Source organism: Marmota flaviventris, chromosome 1 (assembly GCF_047511675.1).
Source record: "Marmota flaviventris isolate mMarFla1 chromosome 1, mMarFla1.hap1, whole genome shotgun sequence".
NCBI lineage: Eukaryota > Metazoa > Chordata > Mammalia > Rodentia > Sciuridae > Marmota > Marmota flaviventris.
The window spans coordinates 7639716-7665129 of NC_092498.1; the positions used below are offsets into that span (position 1 = coordinate 7639716).

At 50.7% G+C, this 25414-nt stretch overlaps 1 protein-coding gene across 1 annotated transcript; it reads right to left on the reverse strand.

Moving 5' to 3' along the window:
• Positions 1-1517: 1517 nt before the first annotated feature.
• Positions 1518-24911, reverse strand: LOC114099078 (zinc finger protein 282). Its single transcript, XM_027943295.2, has 8 exons — positions 24656-24911; positions 22150-22569; positions 15180-15306; positions 14625-14744; positions 12276-12395; positions 10479-10592; positions 9548-9661; positions 1518-3981 (listed from the first exon to the last, which is right to left on the reverse strand). The coding sequence occupies exons 1-8, from the start codon at positions 24818-24820 to the stop codon at positions 3125-3127; spliced, it is 2037 nt and encodes a 678-aa protein (XP_027799096.2). The 5' UTR covers positions 24821-24911; the 3' UTR covers positions 1518-3124.
• Between the last annotated feature and the right edge of the window lie 503 nt (positions 24912-25414).

Consider the following 25414-nt stretch of genomic DNA (forward strand, 5'->3'; position numbering starts at 1 on the left):
AAAGCCAATGTCCTGAGTCACCATCTCTGATCAATTCTGGAGGTAGAGCTTACTATGAGACTTTCCCCGGAGCCCACGCTGGGGTATGGGTGATGCATGATACAGCTGAGGGCATTTGGCTTCCAGGAACCCAGAGACTTTTTGGCTCTCTCTACCTCTGAAAGACTTTTCTACAGAAAGAGCCCACCTTTCTCATGATGCACTTTATAGGAGATCAATGTGTATTTCTCAACTCTCCTCTCAGGCGGTCATATGCTTTCTAGTGTTTTTTTCTCACAAATATCTTCTCTCCAATTAGAAATCAGACTCCTAGAGAGAGAGAATTATTCACTAAGAATTGAATAATGATCCAAGCCCTCATCTATCCTCTTTCTCATCCTCCAAGTGCCTGTTTTCCTCTTTCTATATCTATAGTGGCAGGAATTGGCAAAATGTAAGGGACTGAGGAGGGCGCAGTGATCCATGCCTGTAATCCCAGCAACTCTGGAGGTTGAGGCAGAAGGATCTCCAGTTTGAGGCCAGCCTTAGCAACTTACGGAGACCCTAAGCAATTTAGTGAGATCCTGTCTCAAAATAAAAAATAAAAACGAGCGGGGGCTGAGTTTCAGTGGTAGAACACCCTGGGTTCAATCCCCCAGTGCAAAAAGTTAGGGAATGAGGCAATGAGCATGACGTCTGCTGAGCTGGCCACCCGCCTCAGCTGGCCCTGCACCTCAGTGCATGCTTTCAAACACTGGCCTTTGCAGGGCCTGCCTGTCCCCAGTAGTGTGATGGCAATACAGAGGAATGTTGCAGTCCAGACATCCCTGTTGAAACTCTCCAGGCCACCAAGGACAGAAAGTTCAGAAAGGATATCCAAAGATGAGGAAGTAAATCAAGTGTCTGGGAAAAGACACAGGCCTGGAAGAACATAGAAGAATCTGAGCAGTAGGTGCTGAAAGAGGCCAGCTTCTTAAGTGTCATCTTCTTTTACTATTAGGCTCTCTGTGCCTGTGCTGCCATTCTTAGGTCAGGGCCATTCATGGCGCTCAGTGCAGTGGGACCCACCAGAGTAAGCTTCAGGAAACTGAGGGCTTGACTCAAATAGCTCAATCACTACACTTGGGGAATCAGTGCCTGGCGTGTAAAATAAAGGGACTAGATTCAAGCTATGTGCTATCTTAAAACCCATATCTCAGTGATGATTTCTCCCCCTTCCTCACACTTCCAGTGGCCAAAAAAAAATGGATCTTATATTCCATGATTAAGATTATGAAAATATTAATTTTTTGCATATGCTTTTGATAAGTAGTATATGGTCCTCTCCCAACCGATGCTTGAAACAGATTCCCATCTGCTCTATCAGCTCTCCACTGAAACTCATCTATGTTTAACTTCCCATCCTAACTTGTTTTCCTATGATTCGCCCCCTTAAAAAAGTGGAATGGAAAAAAAAATCCCAATTATTTGGATTCCGTTCATTGAGGCTTTACTGTAGGACGCCACGCAGAACCCTCCAGCTTTGTGAACATGCAGTCTGCAATCTGGATACCTTTTATTTAATTTCAACAATTCCCTTTGCACGGCAAAAAGGGGTCTGAGGAAAGCAGAGGAGCGCAGATGAACAGAAGGGCAGAAGCAGAGCGCTCACAAAGGTGATGCGGCAGAGTGCTGGCCGCCCACCGCGCTCCGGTGGCTGGGAGAGAAGCGGGATCCATGGGAGGAGCAGGAAAAGCCATTTTTGACACAAAAAAAAGGGTCCTGGGGCATGCCACCCCACCCCAGTGCCTGGCCATGCAAGACGCTGAAATGGAGACTGTGGCCCCTGGGGCCGTGGTGCCCAGAGCCACGGAGCGATGCACCAACACGTAAAGGAGTCCTTTGCGCGCTTCCCAAGGCGCCTGCAGGGTCAGAGCATAGTAGTCTGTGTCCATGTCCATGAGCATGGTCAGGTAACAGATAGCACCAATTGGGAGGCCCAGGGCAGGAAAGAGACTGAGGCTCGAACTCTAGCACCCACTTGTGCAGCCCTCCTGGGCAGAGACTCATTCCTTGGTGGCTGCTTGGGCAGCAAAGGCCTCTCCCTCTCCCCTGGAGAATTGGAGAAAATCATCAGGGGAGGTCTGACCCAGAGCACCGCTGCCTCTGGAGGGCGGGGCCTCACTGTGCAGTGAAAAGCTGCTGCTGCACCGGATTGAGGGACTGGAGGCGGGAAGGACAGGCTGGGGGTGAGCGCGCTACTGCCCAGGCGTCTCTCATAGAAAGAGCCTTCTGGAGCACGAATCTGGGCATCTTTGTAGCCAATCTGTTCCCCACCCCCAGTAACCCAGGAGTTGGCCCCTGATGCTTTTAATTTTGGGGGAGGGGGTGTCAAGGGAAGGAAAGAGACCAGGAAGGCCAGGCCAGAGTGGTCTCAGACGACGGAGGTAGGCAGTGTGTGCGGTGGGGACACTGCGCTGGGCCGGAGCCCTGGTGCGGCTCCACCACGCTCTTCTCGTGTGATCTTGGGTAAACCATCTCACCTGTGTCTCACTTTCCTCAGTTACCACGTCAGGAAAATCCTACCCCACCTATCAGAGGGATAGGCTAAGGGTGAAAATAGATAACGGATAGAAAACACTTTTAAAAAAGTATAAAGCGCTATTCAAACGCGAGGCAGTGTTGTCATCGTGAGGAGGTTACCCTTAGCGCATCCCTCAGCTCACCAGTGACCTTGGCTTCCTTTACAGGGCGTCTCCTAACCTTAGGATTATATTTCCTTATTTCAGAAGGGTTTAGAGACTCCCTGGTCACTTCCCCTGATCACAACAATCTGCGGCCCCAGTGGCCAATAGGCACACTAGGTGGGCCGAGTGTGTCCAATGATTCTCACCTCCTTGCTGTCCCTCTGGCATCTTCCTGGGTGGCGCGGTCCACCCTATGAGATGAGGTGGGCTGTCCATTCTGGCTGGACAAGCCTAGGGTACCCCTGTCCAACCCTCAGGGGAACCCTATATGGAGTGCAATTTCTGTGCCCGATTTCCAGCAGGTGGTGAGAAGAGGGCGGGAAGGTGCACCAAGAAGGATGGGGCAGGATGGTAGGTCCTCCGGAGCCCCTCGCCCGCCCCTGGCTCCATTCTGGCCCTCCCCCGCCCCCAGCCCAGCCCTAGTCTCGCTCGGGTGGGGCCTGGAGCGGCCGAGGGGCATTAAGGCCCGGGCCGCCACTGTGCACACGCAGGTGGTCCTTGAGTGACTCCTTGTAGCGGAAGCTCTTTCCGCACTCTCCGCACGTGTAGGGCCGCTCGCCCGTGTGGATGCGCTGGTGCTTGAGCAGGTTCTGCTTGCGGATGAAGCTCTTCCCACAGAGCGCGCACTGGAAGGGCCGCTCGCCTGTGTGCAGCCGCTGGTGGTTCTGCAGGTGCTCCTTGCGGCTGTAGGTCTTCTCGCATTCGGAGCATTTGTAGGGCCGTTCACCTCGGTGCGTCATCTGGTGGCGGATGAGGCCCGAGTGGCAGTTGAAGCTCTTCTCGCACTCGGCGCATTCATAGGGCCGCTCCTTGGTGTGGCTGCGGTGGTGGATGATGAGGCTCTTACGCACGCCGAAGCTCTTGCCACACTCGGGGCACGAGTAGGGTTTGCTGCGTGCACCATGTGCCAAGAGGCTCCGCCGCAAACCACCGGGGCAGCAGCTGCCGCAGCCTCCACCTGCACCAGTACCACCACCAGTGCCACTGCCGCCGCCGCCGCCGCCGCCGCCGCCGCCACCACCACCGCCACCACCGCTACCACCGCCACCTCCGCTGCCACTGCTCCCTGCACTGCCTTCCCCACCTGGTGGCGCCTCGCCCACGGTGCGCTCCCCTGGGAGGGCTGGAAAGCCCTCATCCAGCAGCCCCCGGCTCCCGGGGCCACCAGGGTTCTCAGGCACTGCCAATGCCGGCAGGCTCTGCTGGTGAGGCTGAGGCTGGGGCTGGGGCTGAGCAGGGGCCTGGGGTGGGTTCTTCACCAGTAGCAGGCTGTCACCTGGGGGAAAACAGGAAGAAGTGACATACTGACAGTGCTCTTACTTGGGACCCCACACTGTTCCTGAGAAAGGGACCAGGTCACAGGCTATCTGGGCCTAAGTTTTTCTAAAAATGAGGAGATTGAGCAGATGACAGGTGGCTGTCTGTATGGCCCTCTGCCTGACGAAGTCATGTGCTGGGAAGCACTAGAAGCAGCCAGGCAGGTGGCAGGTGGGGACAGGAAAGCCTTCCAGGAGGCTGAAGCTAAGGGGTAGGGGCCTGCAATCCAAAAGCCACCTTGAAAGGTACACTGCCTGGAAATAATTAGACTTAACTGCAATCTAATGAACAATGATAATTTATCTCTGGAGATTCTCTCAATGGTAGGAAAAGAACTTGCCAGAATTTTCCACAGTAAAAATCAGTCTAGAGGTCTAAAGGAATGTAATAGAGGGAGCTGGGACCACAGTTAGCCCAGATGGATCTGTAGTCAGGGCAATAACAGGCTGGGCAGCTGGGCAGTGTGAGTGCCACCCAGGCCTGATGGCCCCTGGCTCCTGACAACGCAGCCTGCTGCTTTTCTTTGCACACCGGAGTCTCCAGGCCACTAGGCCACAGCTCTCCACTGCCTTGGGGGCTAGTGGGACACAAAGTCCAAACCCTGAGCATCAGAACAGTGTCTTTAGTGCCCAACCCAGGAGGCACCCAAGTGCTCCTTCTGTTTAGATGTCTTCTTGTGCCTCCACTTCTGCCTGCTCCCTCGTCTCTAGCTCCAGCCTGGAAAAGCCCCATCTACCACTTAGGGGCAGCCTGTGGTGGAACTGTGAAGAAGTTGGTCCCACTCCCACCTCTTCTTGGTGTATCTTTCAGTGCTCCCACTTCTGTCCAGGCCCCAACTGAAGCCACCTCCCAGACTGCGCCTGCCCTGTTTCCACCCCACTCTCCATACTCAAGACCTGCTCTGAATGCCTGTAACAGGTCAGGCCCAGCACCACACCACCACCACCACTCCACCCAGCCAGGCAGACAGCTACCTCTATGGGACACTGGCAAGGCCAGAAGCAAAATAAAGTTTGCCTGCCTCAATTCAGGATGTCTCAGAATGGCCATGCCAGCTCCGGGGCATTCTGGGCCATTGGCTATGGCCCTGTATAACTGCATTGAGTCTTTGCCACTCCTTCTACTCTACCTGGCTACTCTTTATTCCTTCACAGATGCCTTTCCCAAAGGGTGGCAAAGGAACTATGGGTTCATAGCCCTCTGGAGATGCTTCCCTTGGAAGCCAACCTAGGACATTCCTACCCAGACTAAGTCTTCAAACTCAGCATGAGCAGCAGTCCAGCTCTCACTGTCTCGCCATGTTCCATGCACCCAGACTTTGTTCTCTCTGCCTTACCTAACTTGGCTCTCCAGGACAATCCCTCCATGGCAAAAACTTGTCGCATTTTGCTCTTCTCCCCAGTGTGCTTCCCTGGGGAACCCCAATTCTGTGACTGCACTCAAGTGCCTGAGGCTACTGCAGAAAGCTGCAGAACTCTCATAAGGAGACCGTATGCTGCACTGTCTTGGCTTTTTTCTCTAGTGGGTTCTGCTTTTCCTTTCTACCATAATCATGTCACATCACCTCCTCCTCCAATGGTGCCCGCTCAGGCATGGCCAAGAGGGCTTCTCCTTGATTTCCTGTTAGTAATTAATTCAGATATAAGCATGCGATTGAGTTCTGGCAAAGGGTGTGAAAAGTTTGCTTCTTTAACTCTCTTTTTTGGGGGGTGGGAGTACTGGGGATTGAACCTAGGGTTGCTTAACCATTGAGCAACACCCCTAACCCTTCTTATATTTTTGGGGTCTCGCTAATTTGCTGAGGGTCTCGCTAATTTGCTGAGGCTGGCTTTGAACTCCTGATCCTCCTGCCTCAGCCTCTTGAGCTGCTGGGGTTACAGGCGTGTGCCACCACAACTAGCTTGCTTCTTTACTCTTGAAGGCAGTTCAATTAAAACCCCAACTGGGACCCCTTGTGCCCCAGCCCCAGCTGCCATCATTTATCGGCTCCTTTTCATAGCCACTTTAACTAAGAGTTTCCTAAACTTGCTTTTAGCACTTCTTTGCCTCCCTTCCCCCTTTTTATTAGGGTCAGGCATGTGCTCTCACCACTCCAATGAGAATGTTGTCAAGGTCAACAACACTCTCCAAAGCCCCCCTGTAGTGTATGTCCAACCTCTCATGGCTGTGACATAATCGGCCCCTCCCTCCCTCCCCTTCTCCCAGCTTTGGTAGGGCCATGCTCTTCTGGTTCCTACCAGGCCTGGGCCTGGGATTTCTTTTAATTCTTTGTCAACACTGTCTCCAGAACTCACACGGTCCTTAGGCTTAAAACAGCCCATGTGTAATAATTTCACTGCCTTTGTCCTTGGTTCCTGGACCAGTCTCTAAATCCTTGGAATTTCCTGTGTTTTTGTTGCCCACAGTGGACTCTGATGGAGTGCTGATGATGAGGTGACTCACGGGCCTCTAAAGAGTTGAAGTTACAAGCTGGGTGCAGTGGCACATGCCTATAATCCCAGAAGCTCAGGAAGCCAAGGCAGAAGGATCATGAGTTCAAAGCCAGGCTCAGCAATGGTGAGGCATTAAGCAACTCAGTGACCCTGTCTAGAGACCCTGTCTCTAAATAAAATACAAAATAGGGCTGGGGATGTGGCTCAGTGGTCAAGTGCCCCTGAGTTCAATCCCCGGAACAAAAAAAAAAAAAAAAAAGGTTGAAGTTAATAAGATGACTCAGGATGGAGCTGGCCATGCCAGAAAGATCAACCATATGATAACAGGGTTGGGGCTTCCAGTGCAATCTCCAGGGAGAGGAAGAGGGCTAGAGATTGAGTTGAGCCTCTTGGTCAGTGACCCAGTCAGTCATAGCTACAAAAATCCAATAAGCACTGTGACCAGTGATGCTCAGGCATGCTTCCCTGGTGGGCAACACTCCACATACTGTCACACATCAGGGTGCTGGGAAGGTGATATGTTCTGACTCCATAGGGAACAGACAATGGGAACTTCATGATTAGGACCCTCCCAGACCTAGACTTATGATTCTTCCTTTGGCTGGGTCTGATTTAAACCCTTTGGCTATAATAACATTGCAATTATAAATGTGGCAAGCTTCTGAATTTTGTGAGGCTTTATATAGCACATGTTTGAACCAGCGGGAAAGTGGGAACCCAGAATTTGTAGCTAGCTGGTCAGAAATGCGGGTGGCTTGGGATCCCCATGCTGGTGGCTGTACCTGAAGGGAAGGCAGTGTTGTGCAGTACAGTGGCCTCAACTGGTGAAGTGTGGCCTAATGTGAAGTCACTGCAGCCTATAGCTCCCAAATCAATTCAGCTCTGAGCTCTCTCTTGAACTTCAGACTCCCATGCTCATCTTGGACACTGCCACTTGGATGTGACCTCATATCTCAACAGGTCCTAACTGGGATAGTTGGTGTCCACAGCTACCTGGCTGTTTCCCAGGATGCGCACTTCAGCAAGGGGCACTGCATTCACCCACTTCCTCAGGCCAGACCCAGGAGTCATTCTTGGGTCCTCACCCCACCTGCACCCATCCTCCACAGCTCCAAAGGCTTCCTCCCCATGTGCACTGCTGCTGTGCCAACTCTGACCAACCACCCTCTCTTCACCAGCACTAGAGCAGAGCTACCAGCCTCTGAAACACCTCCTTGTTTCCTCAGCTTTGGCTCAATCCACACCCACCCCTTGTCCATGCCTGAACTGACCTTGTGAAAATGGAAACCAGATCCTGTCACGATCCTGCGGAAAACCCTCTGCTAGTCTCCTTTGTTGTTAGAACACAATCCAAACTCTAACTTGGCTCCTAAGTTCTGCCTGCCTTCTCAGCCTCACCCCCAAAGCCTCCTGGGCCTTTGCCATGCTCTCCCTCGCCTGGTCCACTCTTGTAGACAATCTATGGCCAGCTCCTTCTCAGGATGCTGAGCACACTCAGCTCTCACTTCCCTGGGAGGCATTTCCTGGGGGCTCTGCTCAGAGCCCTGCTGTGTCCCTTCCTCCTGTTTTCCTGGCCCATCACCCTCGGGGCACTTGCCACAGCCTAGCTTTGCCCTGGATGCTCAGAAGAAAAAGTCTTTCTGACCTGCTTACTCTCACGCTGAGACACACAGGGCACAGAGTGGGCACTAAGGAAACACTGGCTAAATAAACAGAAAGTAGAGAAGGTTTTGGCCCCAGGCAGTGAATAATGTGGGCTGAGATCAAGGGGGCACTTCCAAAGCACATTCTGTGGATGTGGGTACCTGGATAAGGTAGCCCAGCTACAGTGTAGCTGGCCACCATTCCTTCCAGAAGCACATGGTAGTCACTGGGCTCCAAAGTCCTATTCAGAGCTCCTGCTTTGCACATTAACTTTGGATGAGGTGGATTTTTACCCTGTTTACACTGTCTGAGAGTAGAGACTCAACACATACTTGTTAATAGGTAAAATCAGAAATCTCTTTTACTAAATTGTAACGTCCACTTAGGTAGCGGTCTGACTTTAGTCAAGCAGGACACCAGTTCCTCCTCTTGCATAGCCAGAGCTGGGGAAGAAGGCTGGCAGACACAGGTCTCGCCTACCACCCTCTCCCCTTATAACCCCAGTCCAAAAGACTCTTTCACATAATTTTAAGAGTCCTTCCGGGTCTGGGGATATGCTCAAGCAGTAGCACGCTCACCTGGCATGCACGCGGCGCTGGGTTTGATCCTCACCACCACATAAAAATACAATAAAGATGTTGTGTCCACTGATAAAATATAAAAAAAAAAAAAAAAAAAGAGTCCTTCCATCTGTCCCTGGCAACACCACACTAGGTTGGCTTTAAACCTCAAAAGAAATGACGGCTGATATACTAGTTTCAAATTCCAACATTAATAAGCAGGAGGCAGGCTCCCTTTGGAAGACAAGAAACAGGACCTGATAGATAGACTATCATGACTTGCATGGGGAAAGACATTTCCAGATACTCCTGTCTCTCTGATGCTGGGTTCAAAGGCATCCCAAAGATAAAACAGGACAAGGCAAACTGTCCTATGGGTTGTCAAAGCCAAACCAAAGTAGGAAAACGGACTGGTCATTTGCAAAGCCTGGCAAGCTCTCCAGGGGCCTTCCTAGATCTGTCCCCAGCCCTGTATGGTCCCAGGCAAAGGCTCCTCCAGGTAGACTACTCACAGCCAACCTGGAAGAATTGGAAAGTAGCACCGAGGACCAGGGCTGGGGCAGAAGCTCCTGGCAGGGCCTGATGAGCTGGTCCTGTGGCTTCAAGGCCAGAGCTAGGATGGTGGCCAGGTTAGGGAGGGGGCTGCTGTTGCTCCCTCTTGTGCTGTGTTCAGTCTCCTGGCATTCCTTGTCATCCCACCATGTCAACAGGTACAAAGAGTTCTGCTCTAAATCCCATTTAAACCAAGGGCAGGCACTGTTCTCTCATCCAAACTGTTCCTCCAGTTTCTGAAAGACTGCCACCAACACATCACCCCAAAAAGGGGAGGCTGAGGCAAGCAATCCTGGTCAAAACACCCAGGGATCCTGATGGAGGGCGCATTACTCACTGGGGCCAGAGTCCAGTCCAAGCTCTCCTTCCATTGTGTCTCGAGGGCCCCAAGGATACGGCTGCTCCTCCTGCTTGATCCAGGACAAAATGTCATGTGCCGAGATGAGAGACTCTATTTTCAGGAAAGAAGGTTCATTATACTTCATTCTCTCCCAGCTGTTATCCCACAGAAGGATGGAAAGCCATTGCATGCAGAGGCTCTGGCCATGTGGAAGGTGGTGTCTTGGGCATCCATGCTATATTTATGGGGTCCTTCTTGCCCTCTCAAGCCTTCCTACATGGGCTCTCACTCATGCTACACAATTTAAAGCTGCCAGAGAGGAGGAAGCTCATCCCAAAGCCTGGGCAGCAACAAAGTCAGACTGGAACCCAGGACTTCCAACTGTCCACTGAGCCCCAGAGGGATGGGGCCAGGCCAGGCCAGAGGAAGACTCAGCTCTGATAGCCCACAGTGCCATGGCTGATTGGTCTGACTCAGAAATTTGGTGATGCAGAACCAGCAATCAAAGCCACTGACAAGACCCATGTGAAGCCTGAGGACTCTTTACCAGGGAGACTCTGCTCCACCATCTGCCCTGGGTCCCTTTAATTTCTCCCTTGATAAGTTGAAAAATTACAAAGACCCTTAGACTTTGCTTCTCATCCTCTCTTCCTGGTATGGGGGCTGGGATAAGACTTTGGTGCCAGAGCTTCCAGAAGGGATAACAGGGGACCTCCCCAGCTCTGCCAACGTTCACAAGTCACAGAGCCCAATTGGGTGAGCCTGCATCAGATTGTCAAAACTTGGTGCTAGGCCCCGGCTTCAATCCCCAGCACCACACAAAAAAAGAAAGAAAGAAAAATTGGTACTACGGTCATTTTAGTATCAGTTCCATTGATATAGTAAATGATTTCTTTGACCTCAATATTCATTCTGACATTTTCCTCACCTGAATTGGGGTCTGTGGGAATATCTCTTTCTGCCAAATCCTGCTGGTCCCATACGCACTGCTGCTCTTCCTGCTTAATCCGGGACAAGAGGTCCTGGGCAGAGATGGGGGAGTCTATTCATGGGAACAAGAGCAGCAAAGGTGTTAATGAAATGAAATCATCACCAGTTTGTGTTTTGAGTAAATCTATGATTTCATGCAATTATCTGTTTCCCCTAAAAATCAGGCATGTATGTAACTAAATTATTCTAATTAGCCAAAGAGTCAAGTCATTCTGGACACAGACAATGTATCTGTGATTGTAAATTAGTAGATTCCACAGGGGAATGACATAACAGTGACTTTAAGGTACAAGGTGTCTTTGTGCTCCAAAGACAATTTCCTAGAATGAGGTACCCACTCTATTGCTGCGACCACTATGAGAGGAGGGATCCTTATGAGGGCATTTCCCAGGAAAATGACCCCTTTCAGGAAGTTTTTTATCTTAGTCATTTGAACAGGACTTTTCTAAGATGAGAGAAAAGATCCCACATCCTCTTTCTTCCACTATTAAACCCAATTTACCTTTTACTGCCTTCTTATCTCCAGGTCTCTCTAAAGAGAGCAATACTTGGTGTTTTCCAGAATTTCCTGATGCCCAGGGAGAAACAATTCTTTTCCTAGATGCTACTATCACTTGCTTATGGGTCTGAGGCTTTGCCTAAGGGAGTCAAGGTATGGAGCTCTAACGAGTGGATGAGGAGGGAGCCACAGTATGTTAATCTATCTTGTGATGGTTGCTTCTGTGTATCAACTTGGGTTGGCCAGATATTTGGTCAAATGTTATTCTAGATGTTTCTATCAAGTATGCTTTTTGGATGAGATTACATATGAAGTCAAAATGTGGGTAGGCTTCATTCAACCTGAAAACTCTGATAGAAAAGATGGAGTTTGCCAAGGAAAAGGAACACCTTCAGCAGATGGCTTGAGGCTTGAGCTGCAGCATCAGCTCTTCCCAGGCCTCCACCCCTGGCCTGCTTGGGAACTGCAGACTTGCTCGCCTCCACAATTGCTAAGCCAATCCCTTAAAACAACCTCTCTCTCTTTACACACACACAAACACATACAACATTGGTTCTGCTGCCACGTCAAACTCTGACTCTCACACACACCTGCTACAGAGCCCAGCTGGAATGCCATCGGGAGCAGCTCCCCCAAGATGATACTTGGGCAAAGCACTGAAAAGTCTTCTGGGTCAGGGGGCAGGTTTTACTGGTCTCTATATTCTGTCCCCAGCAAGTCTAGTAAAGTGCCTTGCACTTAGTACTTTGGCAGTGATACCAGTTTTTGTTTGTTTGTTTGCTTGTTTTTGGTACAGGGGTGCTTACCCATTGAGCCACATCCTCAGCCCTTTTTATTTTTTATTTTGAGACAGGTTCTCGCTAAGTTGCTGAGGCTGGCTTTGAACTTGTGATCCTCCTGGCTCAGCCTCCCAAGTCACTGGGATTATAGATGTATACTACCTTGCCCGGTGGTGATACTGTTCTTAAGGAAGAGGAAAGATAGTCCAAACCTAATAATAGAAAGATGAGTGCAAAGAGAACAAGCAAAGCCTGGGCATAGTCATGAACTGTCAATGCTGTGTGCCATGTCAGCACCCCTAGAGAGATCCTGCCTTGGCCCAGTCCTGCACCCGCAGTGTGCTTTCATTGCTGGTGCAGCCTCTGGTCTGGCACGCACACAGACGCCCCTGGAGTTATGAACGGTGCACACCCCCTGCACTCCCATCTTGGGCTGGAAGGCTGTTGGCTCACTCACCCGTGATAGATTCTGTGGGGATGGCTCTTTCCTCCAGGCCCCGCTGGCCCCGGACACACAGAGCTCCTTCTCGCTTCACTTGGGAGGATGCATCCTGTGCAGGCACCAGGGGTTCTGTTCCTGCAGACAGAGAATCACACTATTTTTCCGTATACCAGTCACCAGCACGTTTGGGGTCAGGAGCACGGCTGCCCGCACTTGCAGGCGAGAGCAGGGGTCTCCGGTTCTGGATGACCCTGGGGAATAGAAGGTCCCAACAGAGAAGCGACCAACATTCAGAAAAAGGGGCAGGCAAGCAGCAAAATGAGGTGTAAGAGGGTTAGAAAGACTGGACACAATCCCACACCATACGACTCGGGTAATGAAGACTTGGCCAGGTGTTTGACCTCTGACTGCAGTGATTTGTCCTTGCTTTTCACTGAAGTGGCCAGAAACCGACATACACGTGCATGTTTGTGTGCATATATATGTATGTAAATATATATTTACACACATACAAATCATACATTTACATGATCTGATTAGTTGCAGGCAGGTTGGGCAGAGGCACAGCTAAGCCTTGATGCTGGGTGGGTAAAGCAGAGCATCCTTAAACATAAAAGAACACATCCTTTAGTAGAACCCAAGATGTGGCGAAAGGGCAGTTTCCTCTTCTGGTATTCTACTGTGCAATGTACTAGCTCCTGGCAGTTGACACTTAGGCAATAGAAAGAGACTTGGTGAGGAATCTGAAGGTGGGGATCCTGGTTTCAACTCTACCGACTCAGTGCATGAGTCATTTCACTCTCTGGGTTTCAGCTGCTGCTGCTTCTATAAAATAGGCAAGTGGTCCCTGTGCTCAGTCCCAAGATGGTTTGATAACTCAATGAAATTGTGGACTTTATGGTGCCTGAAATGTAAAAACTACCACATAATACTAGAGACTGCACGGACAGCTGCTGAACTCAGACATCTGCAGTCTTGATGAAGACGGGGCAGGAGTCACTGAGCCAGAACGGCCAAGAGGCAAATCCATGGAGACAGAGAGATTCGTGGTTGCCAGGGCTGGGGCAAAGGGGAGAGGGCAGTGGCTGCTAAGGGGTATGAGGTTTCTCATGATGAAAACGTTCTGGAATTATACAGTAGTGACGATTGCACTCAGTTAACTACTGAATTATATACTTTAAAAGGGTGATTTTTTTTCAGTTGTCAATGGATCTTTTGTTTTATTTATTAATATGTGGTGCTGGGGATCGAACCCAGGGCCTCACACAGGCCAGGCCAGCACTCCACCACTGAGCCACAACTCCAACTCCTAAAAGGGTGATTTTTTTTTTTTTTAACATGTTGTGGACCTTTATTTTATTCATTTATTTATATGTGGTGCTGAGAATCGAATCCAGTGCCTCACACAGGCTAGGCAAGCACTCTACTGCTGAGCCACAACCCCAGCCCTAAAAGGGTGATTTTTATTGCTCATAAATTTCATCTTGATAAAAGAGCGGGGCATAGTAGTGCATACCTGTAACTCCAGTTACTTGGGAGGCAGAGGCTGAAGGATTGTGAGTGTAAGTCCAACCTGTATAACATAGTGAGACCTCATTGAGAGAGAGAGAGAGAGAGAGAAGGTTGGGAAAGTGAGGCAGGGGGCTGAGGGTGAGTGTTCATGCTGTTGGGCAGAGGACTGGCTTGAGGGCCAGACTTCACCCTGTCAACACTGCTGCTTGGAGAGCTGAGGCCCTGGGGACTCAGCTGAGACTAGAACCCTGGTGCCTTCTGTCCCAGTTTTTGAATGCTGGCCAGGTGGGCTTCCCAGGGAACCGATTCCTTTAGGACTTGAGGTTGTTCTTTGGTGAGTGAGGAAAGAGCATCACAGGGTAAGTGTGCGCAGGAGGTGTGTGTCTGGGCAAGAATGAGGTGTGAGTGAAACCGCAGATACAGCTGGGCAAGGAGCTGGGCCCAGCGGAACTGCGCCTCCACAGCAGACTCCCCTTTCACCTCCGTCAGCCTCCTGGATCCGAGGCAGGGAGCCTCTGGTGGCTCCCAGGCTTAAGTTCTCTGCTCCCCACCAGGCCTGGGAGGTGTCACAAGCCCACATACTTTCTTGACTCTCCACCCAGCTTACCTGTGAGTCCAAAGCTACACAGCTTTAATAAACCAAAAGATAAGTGTCCATGTTGAGATTTCAGGCCCCAAGACCTCTTCCTGTAAGGGACCACCACATTCCAACTGCAGCAGAACTGGCCCCCAGGAGGACTCAAGACACTCCCTCTGCCCAAACACCGTAGCGCCCCCAGCCTGGTGTATAGGCCACCCAGCTCTCCTCTCTTGCCCTCCCCTGGTCCTGGCGCTCTCTTTGGCAGCCCTTACCTGTGTCTGTATCTACTGGGATTTCTCTCTCTTCAGGGTGACGTTGCTCCCACACGCAAGGCTCCTCCCTGGGCTCCACCGGGGCTGGAGCATCTGGCTTGGGCACGGGGCCATCTGTGTCTGGAAGTGAGAGGGAAGGGAAGGAAGTTGGCCAGTGACCCCAGATCCAGGATGACGAGGGAGCTGTCTGCCAGCCACCCCTCCACCTGAGCACCCCTCTGCGTGGCAGCAGTCACATAGCAAGGTAGGTAACCTCTTAGGAGGAACCTTGAAGACAAGCAGACAGATTCCCAGACCTCTAGTGTGGAAAGAGCTGGTCTCCGAAAGCTGACGTCACATGAACTTGGGCTTATCCCAGCTGTTGGGAAGGAGTGTGTAGTGAGGTGCAGATGTGAGATTTTCCTGTCTTCTAAAATAGTAGTAGTGCACAGAGAATTTAAGGCGAGAGCCCTGTGGCCAGGCATTTATTTTCACCCTGTTATAAACTGTCTTTCCATTAGGCTGACACACCCCCTCCAGAAACAGCTCACCCGTGGAGAGGGGAGGTGTCCTTACCCAGGGACATCAGTGTTTTGTAGTTCTCCTTAACCAGGTTGTTGTAGAGCTCCTTCTGCCACTCGTCCAGGTTCTTCCATTCGTCCTCAGAGAAGTAAACCGCAATGTCGACAAAAGTCACAGGGACCTGGGACAATAAGGGTTTCAGCCTCGTGCCTGCTGCCCACCTCACTGGCTCCGCTTCTCCTGCGCAGTAAAGGAGCCACCCCGACCCAGAGCCCGGCCTGCACTCTGTGCGTCCCAACCTCTGGATCCCAGCCCACGGCAGCCCACTTCGGAATTCTATCCCCTGGACCTTCTTGTGCTTCCAACAGCCTTGATGGTCAACTTTGCCCACCCACTTTTTAAAAAGTATTTAGCGATGTCCTTTGTTATTTCACTTCTAGGTCAACTGGATTCCTAAAGGCAAAGCTGAAGTCAATGAGCCTCTCCTGGTGTATGGGATGACAGAGGTGTGGGAGGGTCTCAGAATGGGGATCGGTGACCCAAGTACTTTGATGAAACCTGAATTTCAGGTCAGGTTACCCCTGAGGACACAGTTACATTTCTGTCACTAAAACTTGTACAATCCAAAGCCATGTATGTGTGAAAGCTCCAGGTCTTGGTGTGTTGTGCATGAGGAAGTGCCACTGTGGCCTGTCATCACTCATGTCAGTCACTTGCCAATTGAAGTGTTCTGATCTGTCACATAAAGCCGGGGTTTCAGTTTGACCAGGAACCTCGTGTGTACTCATCTCAGCCTTCACCAGCTCGACCTCACCTTGGACCAAATCGTTCAAATTGGTTTCATTTCTGTGATTTGAATCAGTGGACTTCCCTCTCTGACCGTTCGGGTCTCCCACTTACCACTTTCACATCTCTGCTGAACCAGCCGCTGCTCTCACTCTGAAATCCAGCCCCCCAATTCTCCTCCCTTCCCTAGTCCTCACCCATCAGTCTTTATACCTGCAATTACAGGGCCAAAACTGACCTGTATGGCACCTTGGTGCAAATGAGAAGGAGACAGCAGGGTCAGGTGCACAGCCTCATGAGGGGGCGGCACCTACATGCCAATTAGAAATGTCAGCCTTTGAGCCAGGTGCACATAATTCCTGCAAAGGTGATATACACAGCTGTGCAGAGTGGCACTGTCCCTACAAACAACTCACCATCCGTCTTTAAAACTCAGGCTTAGAAAATTGAGGAACATTGATGGGGCAAAGGGGAGTTTGCAGAGGGGTAGAAAAGATGGTGGAATGAGATGGACATCATTACTTGAGGTATGTATGACTGCAAATATGGTGGGATGCTACATCGTATACAACCAGAGAAGTGTAAAGTTGTGCTGCAATTGTGTACAATGAATCAAAATGCATTCTGCTGTCATATATACCTAATTAAAATTTTAAAAAATCAGGCTTAGAACTTTTAACTAGAGCTAGCACAGACATGGCCCCTTTTCTTCATTTTAAGTCCCTGTTCCTAGATAAAACTCATGAAATTCTGAAGAGAACATCTACCATGAATTCACATCATGTCTCAGGCTGCCCAGGAGTCTTTGGTGACCTCTGGTTAACATCCTGCTCTGTCCCTGAGGAGGCTGGTTTCACACTTTCCACTGCTCCACAGCTTCCTGCACCTGCCTCTGTCTTTGACCTCAGGTAGAGACTGGCAAGCTGCTTCCTTGCCCTTTCCTTCTTGCCAAAGCAAACCTGCTGATAGGTGCCCTTTACTTCTCCTCTACCTTCTGCCCTTTCCTCTTTTGCATGTTCAGCTCCTCTTCTCTCCCACCGCCTTTCTCTTTTGGGTCATCCCAGGCTGAGAAAACCTTCACTCAAAGCTGCTACCTCTGGTTAATCTATTCTCAATCTTCACTTGACACATTCCAAGGGACATACTCTGCTTGTGTCCTCCATTCTCTGAAACCACAGCCTGGAAGGTCCTGGGCCACCAGCGGCTGTAACCCTTACCCTTTCAGACCTCTTTGAAAGGTCAGTCCATCTTTCTAGAATTTTTGCCTGCTTGGTTCCCATTACTGTGCTGCCTGCTGTCCAACTGGCTCACATCTTCTTTACTGTTTCCTCCTCTTCTTCCAGGACGAGGCTCTGTCCCGACTCCTCCCTGCTTCTCCACTTTTCCACTGCTTTCTAGGCAGCGCCATTTCATTGTCTTTAAGTATCTCAAACTGAAGGTATCCAAAGCCTATCTTTCCAACACACCAGCTCCTTTGCCTCACTTTACCATTTTTTTGGAAAATCAATATTCAGAATTCCATTCTCATGTGTAGGAACAGGCATCATTTTTTAATGACTTTATTGTGACAGGATATAACAGAAGTCTGAGGCCTGGTTTGAGACTGCCAGCAGCCTCCGATCCACCTGGACAGGAGAGACTACCCAGAATGAGCTAGGAACCAACTAACAGACACAAAAGAACCTGACAGGCCCAAAGAGATTTGACAGCATCCCTCCTAAATCCAGCAGATAAAGAAAACGCACCTTGCGCACCAAGAGCACATAATGAACCATAACTGTGGCCAGCAATGTGCATTAACATACTCATGGTGTTTTACAGTTGTGGTGGTTTTCAAATGTCATGAAATTTTGATAGTCCCTTCAAAAGGTGGAGTTGAATTCTTCTCCTGAGTATGGGCAGGACTTGGTAACTCACTTCTAACAAATATATAAAGAAGTAATAGTACACAACTTCTAAAACTGGTCATAAAAGACACTGCAGTTCCATCTTGGTCTCTCTCTCCTGGATCCCTCATGAGAGGGGGCATGGGTGTGGACACATTGTGAGGATGCTCAAGTAGTCCTAGTGGAGTCCACAAGGTAAGGGACCTGCCAACAGCCAGGTGAGTGAGCTGTCTTGGAAGTAGACCTGCCAGCCACAGTCAAGCCTCCAGATAATCACACCCCCAGCCAAAAGCCAGAATGATTATTCAAGAGAATAATCCAGAAGTTCCCAACTAAGCTACTTCTGAATTCCTGACCCACGGAAACTGCAAACTGCAAGACGATAATTATTTTTTAGACTGCTACATTTATTACACGGCAATAGGTAACTAACAAGGACCCACAAATGTTTTCCATAAACAAAATCAATGCCTCCTCATAATTCTATGAAGCCAGCACAGTAGTGTCTCCATGCTACAGACGGTTAACACTGGGGCTCACAGCGATTAGCTACAAGTTTACTTAATTGCTCAGACTTCAATTCTTTAAAGAGGAATTGAGGAGGCTCAGAGATCATGAAAACACATGCTTAACGCACAGTAGAAAACCAGAAGTGGACAGTCAAGACTCAACCAAGTCCCCTGATTCCACGTCCCATAACCACTCCCTCATCATGCAGGGGCACACCACAGTTGAGATTCCGAGGCTTCATCCAACACAGAGAACACCTAACAGTGCTACATGAGGACAGAATGCTGAGTTAAAACACGTGGTACAGACAGGCGCAAAGGGCAGGGTGTAAGTAGATGCTGATTGTAATAGACAAGCAACATCTGCAAAATCCCACTCAATGCTGTGCAGAGAACAAAGCCCCTGTGACAATCCAGTATGTGAAGCCTTGATAAATAAATTCAAGGGGCAGCTCAGGCAAAGTTGATGGGTTGGGCTCCTTGCCACCCGCGGAGACATGTGAGACCTAGTCCCTTCCACGGAGCTGCTAGCTGTCCAGCTGGAGCGCCACCACCTTGGGCATACCGACTTTGAGCCAGGTGCCGTGACAAACACTTGAACCAAACAGAACTGACATTCTTGTCAGGGAAAGCCAACCAAGAAGCCAAAAAAAGGTGTAAATATTAAAGATGCTGATGGCATAAGTGCTCAGAGGAAGACCAAAGCAGGGACAGGCAACGGCATGCAGGAGGGACGTGGTTCTTCTCATAGGGTGGCTACAGAAGGGTCCACGATAAAGTGATGGCTGAGCAGACCCCTGAAGGAAGCCGGGAGGTTGGGGAGAAGCTATGCAGATGACCAGGAAGTGTCCAGGGAAGGAGCTTCTCAGTGGAATGTCCCTGAACTGGGAGCCTGTGTGGGAAGCTGGAGGACTGTCAGAGGCCAGGGTGTAATGGGGAGTGTGGTGGGGAACATATAAAACTTAAGCTTTTATTCTGAGTAAGATGGGAAGCCATTTGGAAAGTTTAGGTATCTGTGACCAATTTATATGTTAAAGGAATCACTCTAGCTGCTCTGTTGATAGTAGACGGAATGGGAGAGGGGCAAGGGTGGAGACCAAGAGAACAGGCAGGAGCTGCAGCAATACCGAGATGAGGTGAGGTGTGGTCACACTGTACATGTATACTGGAAGGTGAGAGAAAGAGAGGAGACAAGAAGCACTCCAAGCCTTTGGTCTGAGAGACTGAATAGGATGGAACTGTCATCAGTAGAGACGAGGATGACTTTGAGCAGAACAGACTTCAAGCAGAATACCCAGAGTTAATTTTGGTTATATTAAGTCTAAGATATTTATCTCCAAATTGAGGCTGAATTTACAGGTAGGAACATGAGTCTGGCATTCAAGAAGGAAGTCTGGACAGGGCAGAGAGTAGAAGGGACAGAATATATTTGGGGGTTGACAATACACACATTGCATTTAAAACCATGGGACTGGGGCTGGGGATGTGGCTCAAGTGGTAGCGCGCTTGCCTGGCATGCGTGCGGCCCGGGTTCGATCCTCAGCACCACATACAAACAAAGATGTTGTGTCCGCCGATACTTGAAAAATAAATATTAAAAAAATTAAAAAATAAATAAATAAAACCATGGGACTGGAGGAAGTCATGAGGAAGTGACTATAAATACGAGCAAAAGGCTGAGATGAGCCCAAGACCGCTACAAACTGTAAGATGTTGGGAAAAGGAGGTGAACCCAGGAGAGCAGGCTGAGAAGGAGCAACTACTGGGTAGAGAAGGAGTCAAGAGCAGCATCCTGGGAGCAGGTCAAAGGCTCGCCAAGGACAGAGTGGCTACCTGCACACAATGCTGCTGATGGGTCAGGAGGATGAAGACTGAGACCTGATCAGTGGACCTTATTAGGGCCTGGGTAAGACCCATAGGACAGAAGGGAGGGAACCCAAACCTGATCAGAGTGGGTTCCAGAGAGAATTATCCAATTACCAGCTTACTGGAACACTAAGAATAGAGGAACATGCTCAGTGGGACCAGGAGGGATGCCATCAGCAGAAGCCAGGCAGTGAGACACTAGACAGGACTGATAGCCCAGTTCCTCTCACAGATGAAGTGCAAGGAAAAACAGAGATGAAGGAGAAATCTACAGATTGAAAAAGACAAAGACATGTCAATCACAATGTGTGGACCTTATTTAAATTCTTATTTAAAAAAAAATAGAAAAAAGAAAGGAAGGAATGATTAATTGAAAATCTAGACCCCAACAGGACACTGGAGTGGGGTGAGGTTTCTCCTGTGGCAGTGGTGCCAACATGGAGTTTATTTATTTTTATTAATGAATTTTAATTTTATAGATAGTGGGCTTCCTTTTGTGTTTACTTATTTATCTATTGGTACTAAGGATTGAAGTCAGGAGCACTTTACCACTGAGCCACATCCCCAGCCGTATTTATTTATTTTAAATTTTGAGGCAGGGTCTCTCCCTAAGTTGCACAGGGCCTTGCTATTTGCTAAGGCTGGTCTCAAATTTGTGATCCTGCTGAGTTGTGGGGATTACAGGTGAGTGCCACTGCACCTGGCCAGTATATTTATTTTTAAAGAGTTATTACCTTTTAGAATTAATACTGATATATTTATGAACAAAGTGATTGACATCTGGGCATTTGCTTCAAAATTAAAAGAGTGGGGTTCCGTTTGTGTACAATGTGTCAAGATGCATTTCACTACCATCTGTGACTGATTGGAACAAATTTAAAAAAAAAAAAAGTAAAGAGAGACCAGTAGAATAGAAAAAGGGGAACAAGGGGAGGGGAGGGAGGAGAGGAAAAGGAGAGGGACTGGAGAAGGAAATTGATCAAATTATACTGTCTTACGGTGTGAACAAATTTTAAAAAAGAAAGAAAAAAGGCAGAGTCATATAAATCCTATTTGGGATAACATAAGACAGTAAATAAATTTTATTTCTCTGAAAAAAATAAAAGGAGTGAGGAAGTGGGTAGGCATTCAGAAGAAACAGGATCAGTCAGGCTTGATGAGCACTGAAGCCAACGGTAGGTGCACAGGGCTTCCGTCATGCTATTCTATCGGCTTTAGTATGTGTTTGAATATTCCATAATAGAAATCTGGGGAGAAGAGAATGGGGGTGAGAGAACAGGAGATAACAAGCGTACACTTCTAAAAGACTCTTTTAAAGGATTCTGCTCTCCAGGAGAACAGAAAATGAGGTGCTAAGTGGAGGGAGGTGCAGGGCCGGGGAGGTTGAGTTCTTGAGACAGGTGGGTCATGGAGCGTTGGAGTGCGAGGACCAGGAAAGAGAAGAGCGCTGAGAGGCAGATGGCACAGATGCTAGGGTAGCCTCCTAGAAGAGGGGATGTGGATGGACACCAAGCCTCAGTGGCAATGACCAGGGCACTGGGGCAACAGGTGCGGGAATGTGATGCCACACAAGGAAGCCTCCTCTGAGTGTCTCCAGACTCTCAGAGAAATCGAAATCAGGGCATCAATGAGAGCAGCGCTGACCAGCCAGAAGAAAGCAGAAATGATTCGGCCAAAAAGGGCCCACCTGAGTTTAGTGATCCAGATTTAAAAGCCAGTCCATTCACTGTGATTTTGGGTCTGTCCCCAGCCATGGTTTGGACAAGCAGGTACAAAGGTAACCAATGGCAAACTGTCACTGGTCAGCTCTCAAGTGGAAAAACCAAATAGTGAAGGTCTTTGCAGCCAGCCAGGAACTTCACCACGACACTGAAGGAGACAGCCAGGGAAGCCTGTGAAGCCTGACAGCTGGAATCAGGGGCTTCTTTCCCTTGCGCAGTTGCTCACCTCCAGCCCTGCCGCTGACCCCCCACTTACCTTGGGTGCCTCCCCCTTGCTGCCGGGGGGCAGCCGCAGGACCCAGAAATTCCTGTTGCGCAGCAGGTTCTCCAGGTTCTCCAGCCGCCGCTGCAGCAGCCCGTACTCCTGCAGCAGGGTGCCCAGCACGGCCCACTTGCTCTCCATGTGGTTGCCGAACTCCACGGCCGTCTTCTCGCAGTCGGCCAGCTTCTTCTCGGCGGTCCCGGTGCGTCCCTCCAGGTTGAGCAGCTGACTGGCTTGGGCGTCCACCTTCCTCTCCACAGCCTGAATGGCAGCCACCACGGTCCAGAGTGAGATCTCCGCCGTGGGCAACTGGGGCTCCCGCATCATGCGGTCAGGGAAGACAGGCGCCCTATCTGGGAAGGGTGGGAACTGAAAAGGCATTGGTCGCCGGGCATCCATGTCCCATTCTTGAGCCTGTGTGCAAAGGGAAAAAGCGACAGCCCAGGATGAGAATATGCGCGAGAGGGGAAAGTGGCTAGCGAACTGGGGACAATTAATCAAATGCCACCGATTGTCTTTCTTCTGCCAAGCCCTACCTCCAGCCATGGTATTCATTAATGCTCCCAGCAAAAGTGAGAGCAGCCATCTAGCCCTCCCCCAATCCGTAGCCCACCTCCTGCCTGTGCGGAGTCAGACTAGCCACCAATTCACCTACTTTGACATCTGGAAGTCAAGGCTGTGGGCCCGTGTCTAAAATGTTCAGACTCTCTCTCTGAACAGAGCAGCTGTTTTCTTCATGGGCTAGATTTAATTGTAAACTTCATATTTGCCCCGTGTTTTTTGTTTCAGGGTAAGAATTTTCATGTAAACTTTCTGATGCTAATCTTCCCAGCAATCTCTCAGCAGGTTAGGACAAGAATGATTATCTCTACTTTAAAGATGATGAAATTGAGGCATGGAGAAGCAGCTGGTCATTCCATAGTACCACCCTGCACTGCCAACAGGCACACCTGTGGGTGCTACAGGTAATGCCAGCCTTTCAGGTATGTGCTGCTACCACCATTCCTATTAGGGCTGCAGACCAGGGAGATACCAGATGCCCAAGCTAGAGAACAGTCAAGCGGGGTGGGGGGCTTGTTGTTTCCCTTTTCCTTACACGACTATTCTTTCATAAATACGTTGCAAACTGAAAATAGATTAACTAAAAAATGTCATTCATTCAAAATTCTTCATTCAAGAGGAGGGGACATCCCTCACCCTCCACAAGGGCTAAGAGTAAAAGCTCTGGGACCCCTCCCTGCTTCCTGAGACCTCCTCCATTATCTTTCTGCACAGAATCCTCACCCCAAGAGTAAGGCCAGTGGGTGCAGGTTGGGGGCTAAGCGCTATGTCTAGAAAGGAGAGTGGAGGGTGGCCACAGTTCTTTGGGGATCTGAGAACCAGTGACATACTGTTCTAGTATTCAGGGCTCCACAGGCTGAGAACCAATTCTTCCTGCATGGGTCAAGAGGAGGTTTCACTTTTTGTTCTCCCTGTTGCTGTGAAGAAGCCCTCCTGCTGGGAAAGTGGAGGGATTTGGCTTTGAGGTGGACTGGACAGGCCAGTGACAAGCATGCCTGCTACTCTCCCAAACTCAGAAGCTGTCCCCACAGTGTCCTGAGACTCTCTCCCTCTGGGAGAGAGGAGAGCAGGCTCTGGGGCTGCAGTCCCGGCTGGGTAAGGCCCGTTGCCTCTTCATCAAAGCCACCCACAGGGCTCAGGGAGGCTGCACTCTGACCTAGCCAGAGAAGAGGGCAAGGGCTGCCAGTGGAAGTTTGAAGACCTGAAGCTGACAATCGATCAAAGAATACACAGCAGCTCCTGGCTGGCTCCTCAGGTGGGAGCAGAGGGGCCTCTGCGGAGGCCATTCGAGGGTGGCCGCAGAACCTCTTCCCTGGGTTCTATGTCAGCCTGGGGCGCTGGTTCTCAAACGCCGCACCTGAGATCACGTTGGAGCCTAAAGAAAGACCGGCGCCTCCTCCACCCCCAGGGGCTGGAGCTGACCGTTCAGGGACGCGGCTTGGGCGGCGTCAGTTGTCTTCGGAGCTGCTCACAGGACTCCAATATGCGGCCAAGTTCGCCGACCCAAGACGACCAAGTCACCTCCCCACAGTCCCTTCCCAGGATCGCACCGGTGCCGAGGAAAAGTGGGTGGCTCATTATACTTGGGAGAGATGGCGCTGAAACATTTTGCGATCTTGTCGTCCACCTGGCTGCGGTGTAACCTGGACGAGGCGATCGCCCTGCGGCGGAGCAGGAGGCCTGCCGCGAGCCTCAGTCGGCCCGCGAAGGGCGGCGGGCGCCGTCCCGGGCAGGGCCGGGCGCGCACGGGCGGGACAGCGGCTCGCGGCCGCGCGGCACGGCCTGCCGCCCGGGGCCTGCGCCGGGGCCGCGGCGGGCCCGCTGCGCCTCCCGCCGCCGGGGGCCGCGTCCGGCGCTGCACGACGGGCCCGCGAGGCTGGAGGCCCGGCCCGCCCCGCCCCCACGGCAGGCGCGGCCATGGCGCCCGGGGCTCACCCACCTGCATGGGCGGCATTCCCTCGGCCATTTCCCCGCGCAGCGCCGGCTCCTGGTGGCAGACCTCCTCCGGGGGCAGAGCCTGGGCCCAGCTCCAGCTCCCGCTGTCCAGCCCCAGGCCCTGGATGCCCAGCTGCTGAGGCTGCGGCCGTGTTGACACAAACTGCATCCTGGGAGTGCTGTTCCCCGCTCGGGCCGGCCAGGGAGAAGAAGAACGTTTTCCAGGCGCCTTCCCCCTCGCCGGGGCCGGACAGCTCCATCTACAGCCCGTAGGAGCAAACAGTCCCCTTCGGCGGCGCTCCCCGCCCTCCGCAGCCGGCGCGCCAGCCAATGGCTTCGGAGCTCCTGCCCGCCCGCGGGGGCTGGCCGCGGCCACTCTGGGCTGGAGCCACCGCCGCCCGCAGAGCGATGTGGCGGCTCCGCCCGAGGTCAGGGGTCCGCGCGACGGCCTGCCTTCAAGTCCCAAGCAAGGCAGGGCCCTGGACTGCGGGCCCGTTTTCTGCTAATTCTACAAATATATTGGGCATCCCAGGAGAAAATGGTGCCTTCTGAAATTTTTACTGAAACGTTTACTGAACACCTACTATGCTCCAGGTACTCTTAGGCAGAGGGTGCAGCTTCACAGTTGTAGACACCTGAGTTTAAATTCCAAATCGCCACTTGCTAGCTGTGACTCTGAGCAATTTAACTTCTCCGAGCCTCACGTTTTCCGCCCATATATATTTTTTCTTTTTTTAATTTACTTTATATTTTCTCTTTTTTT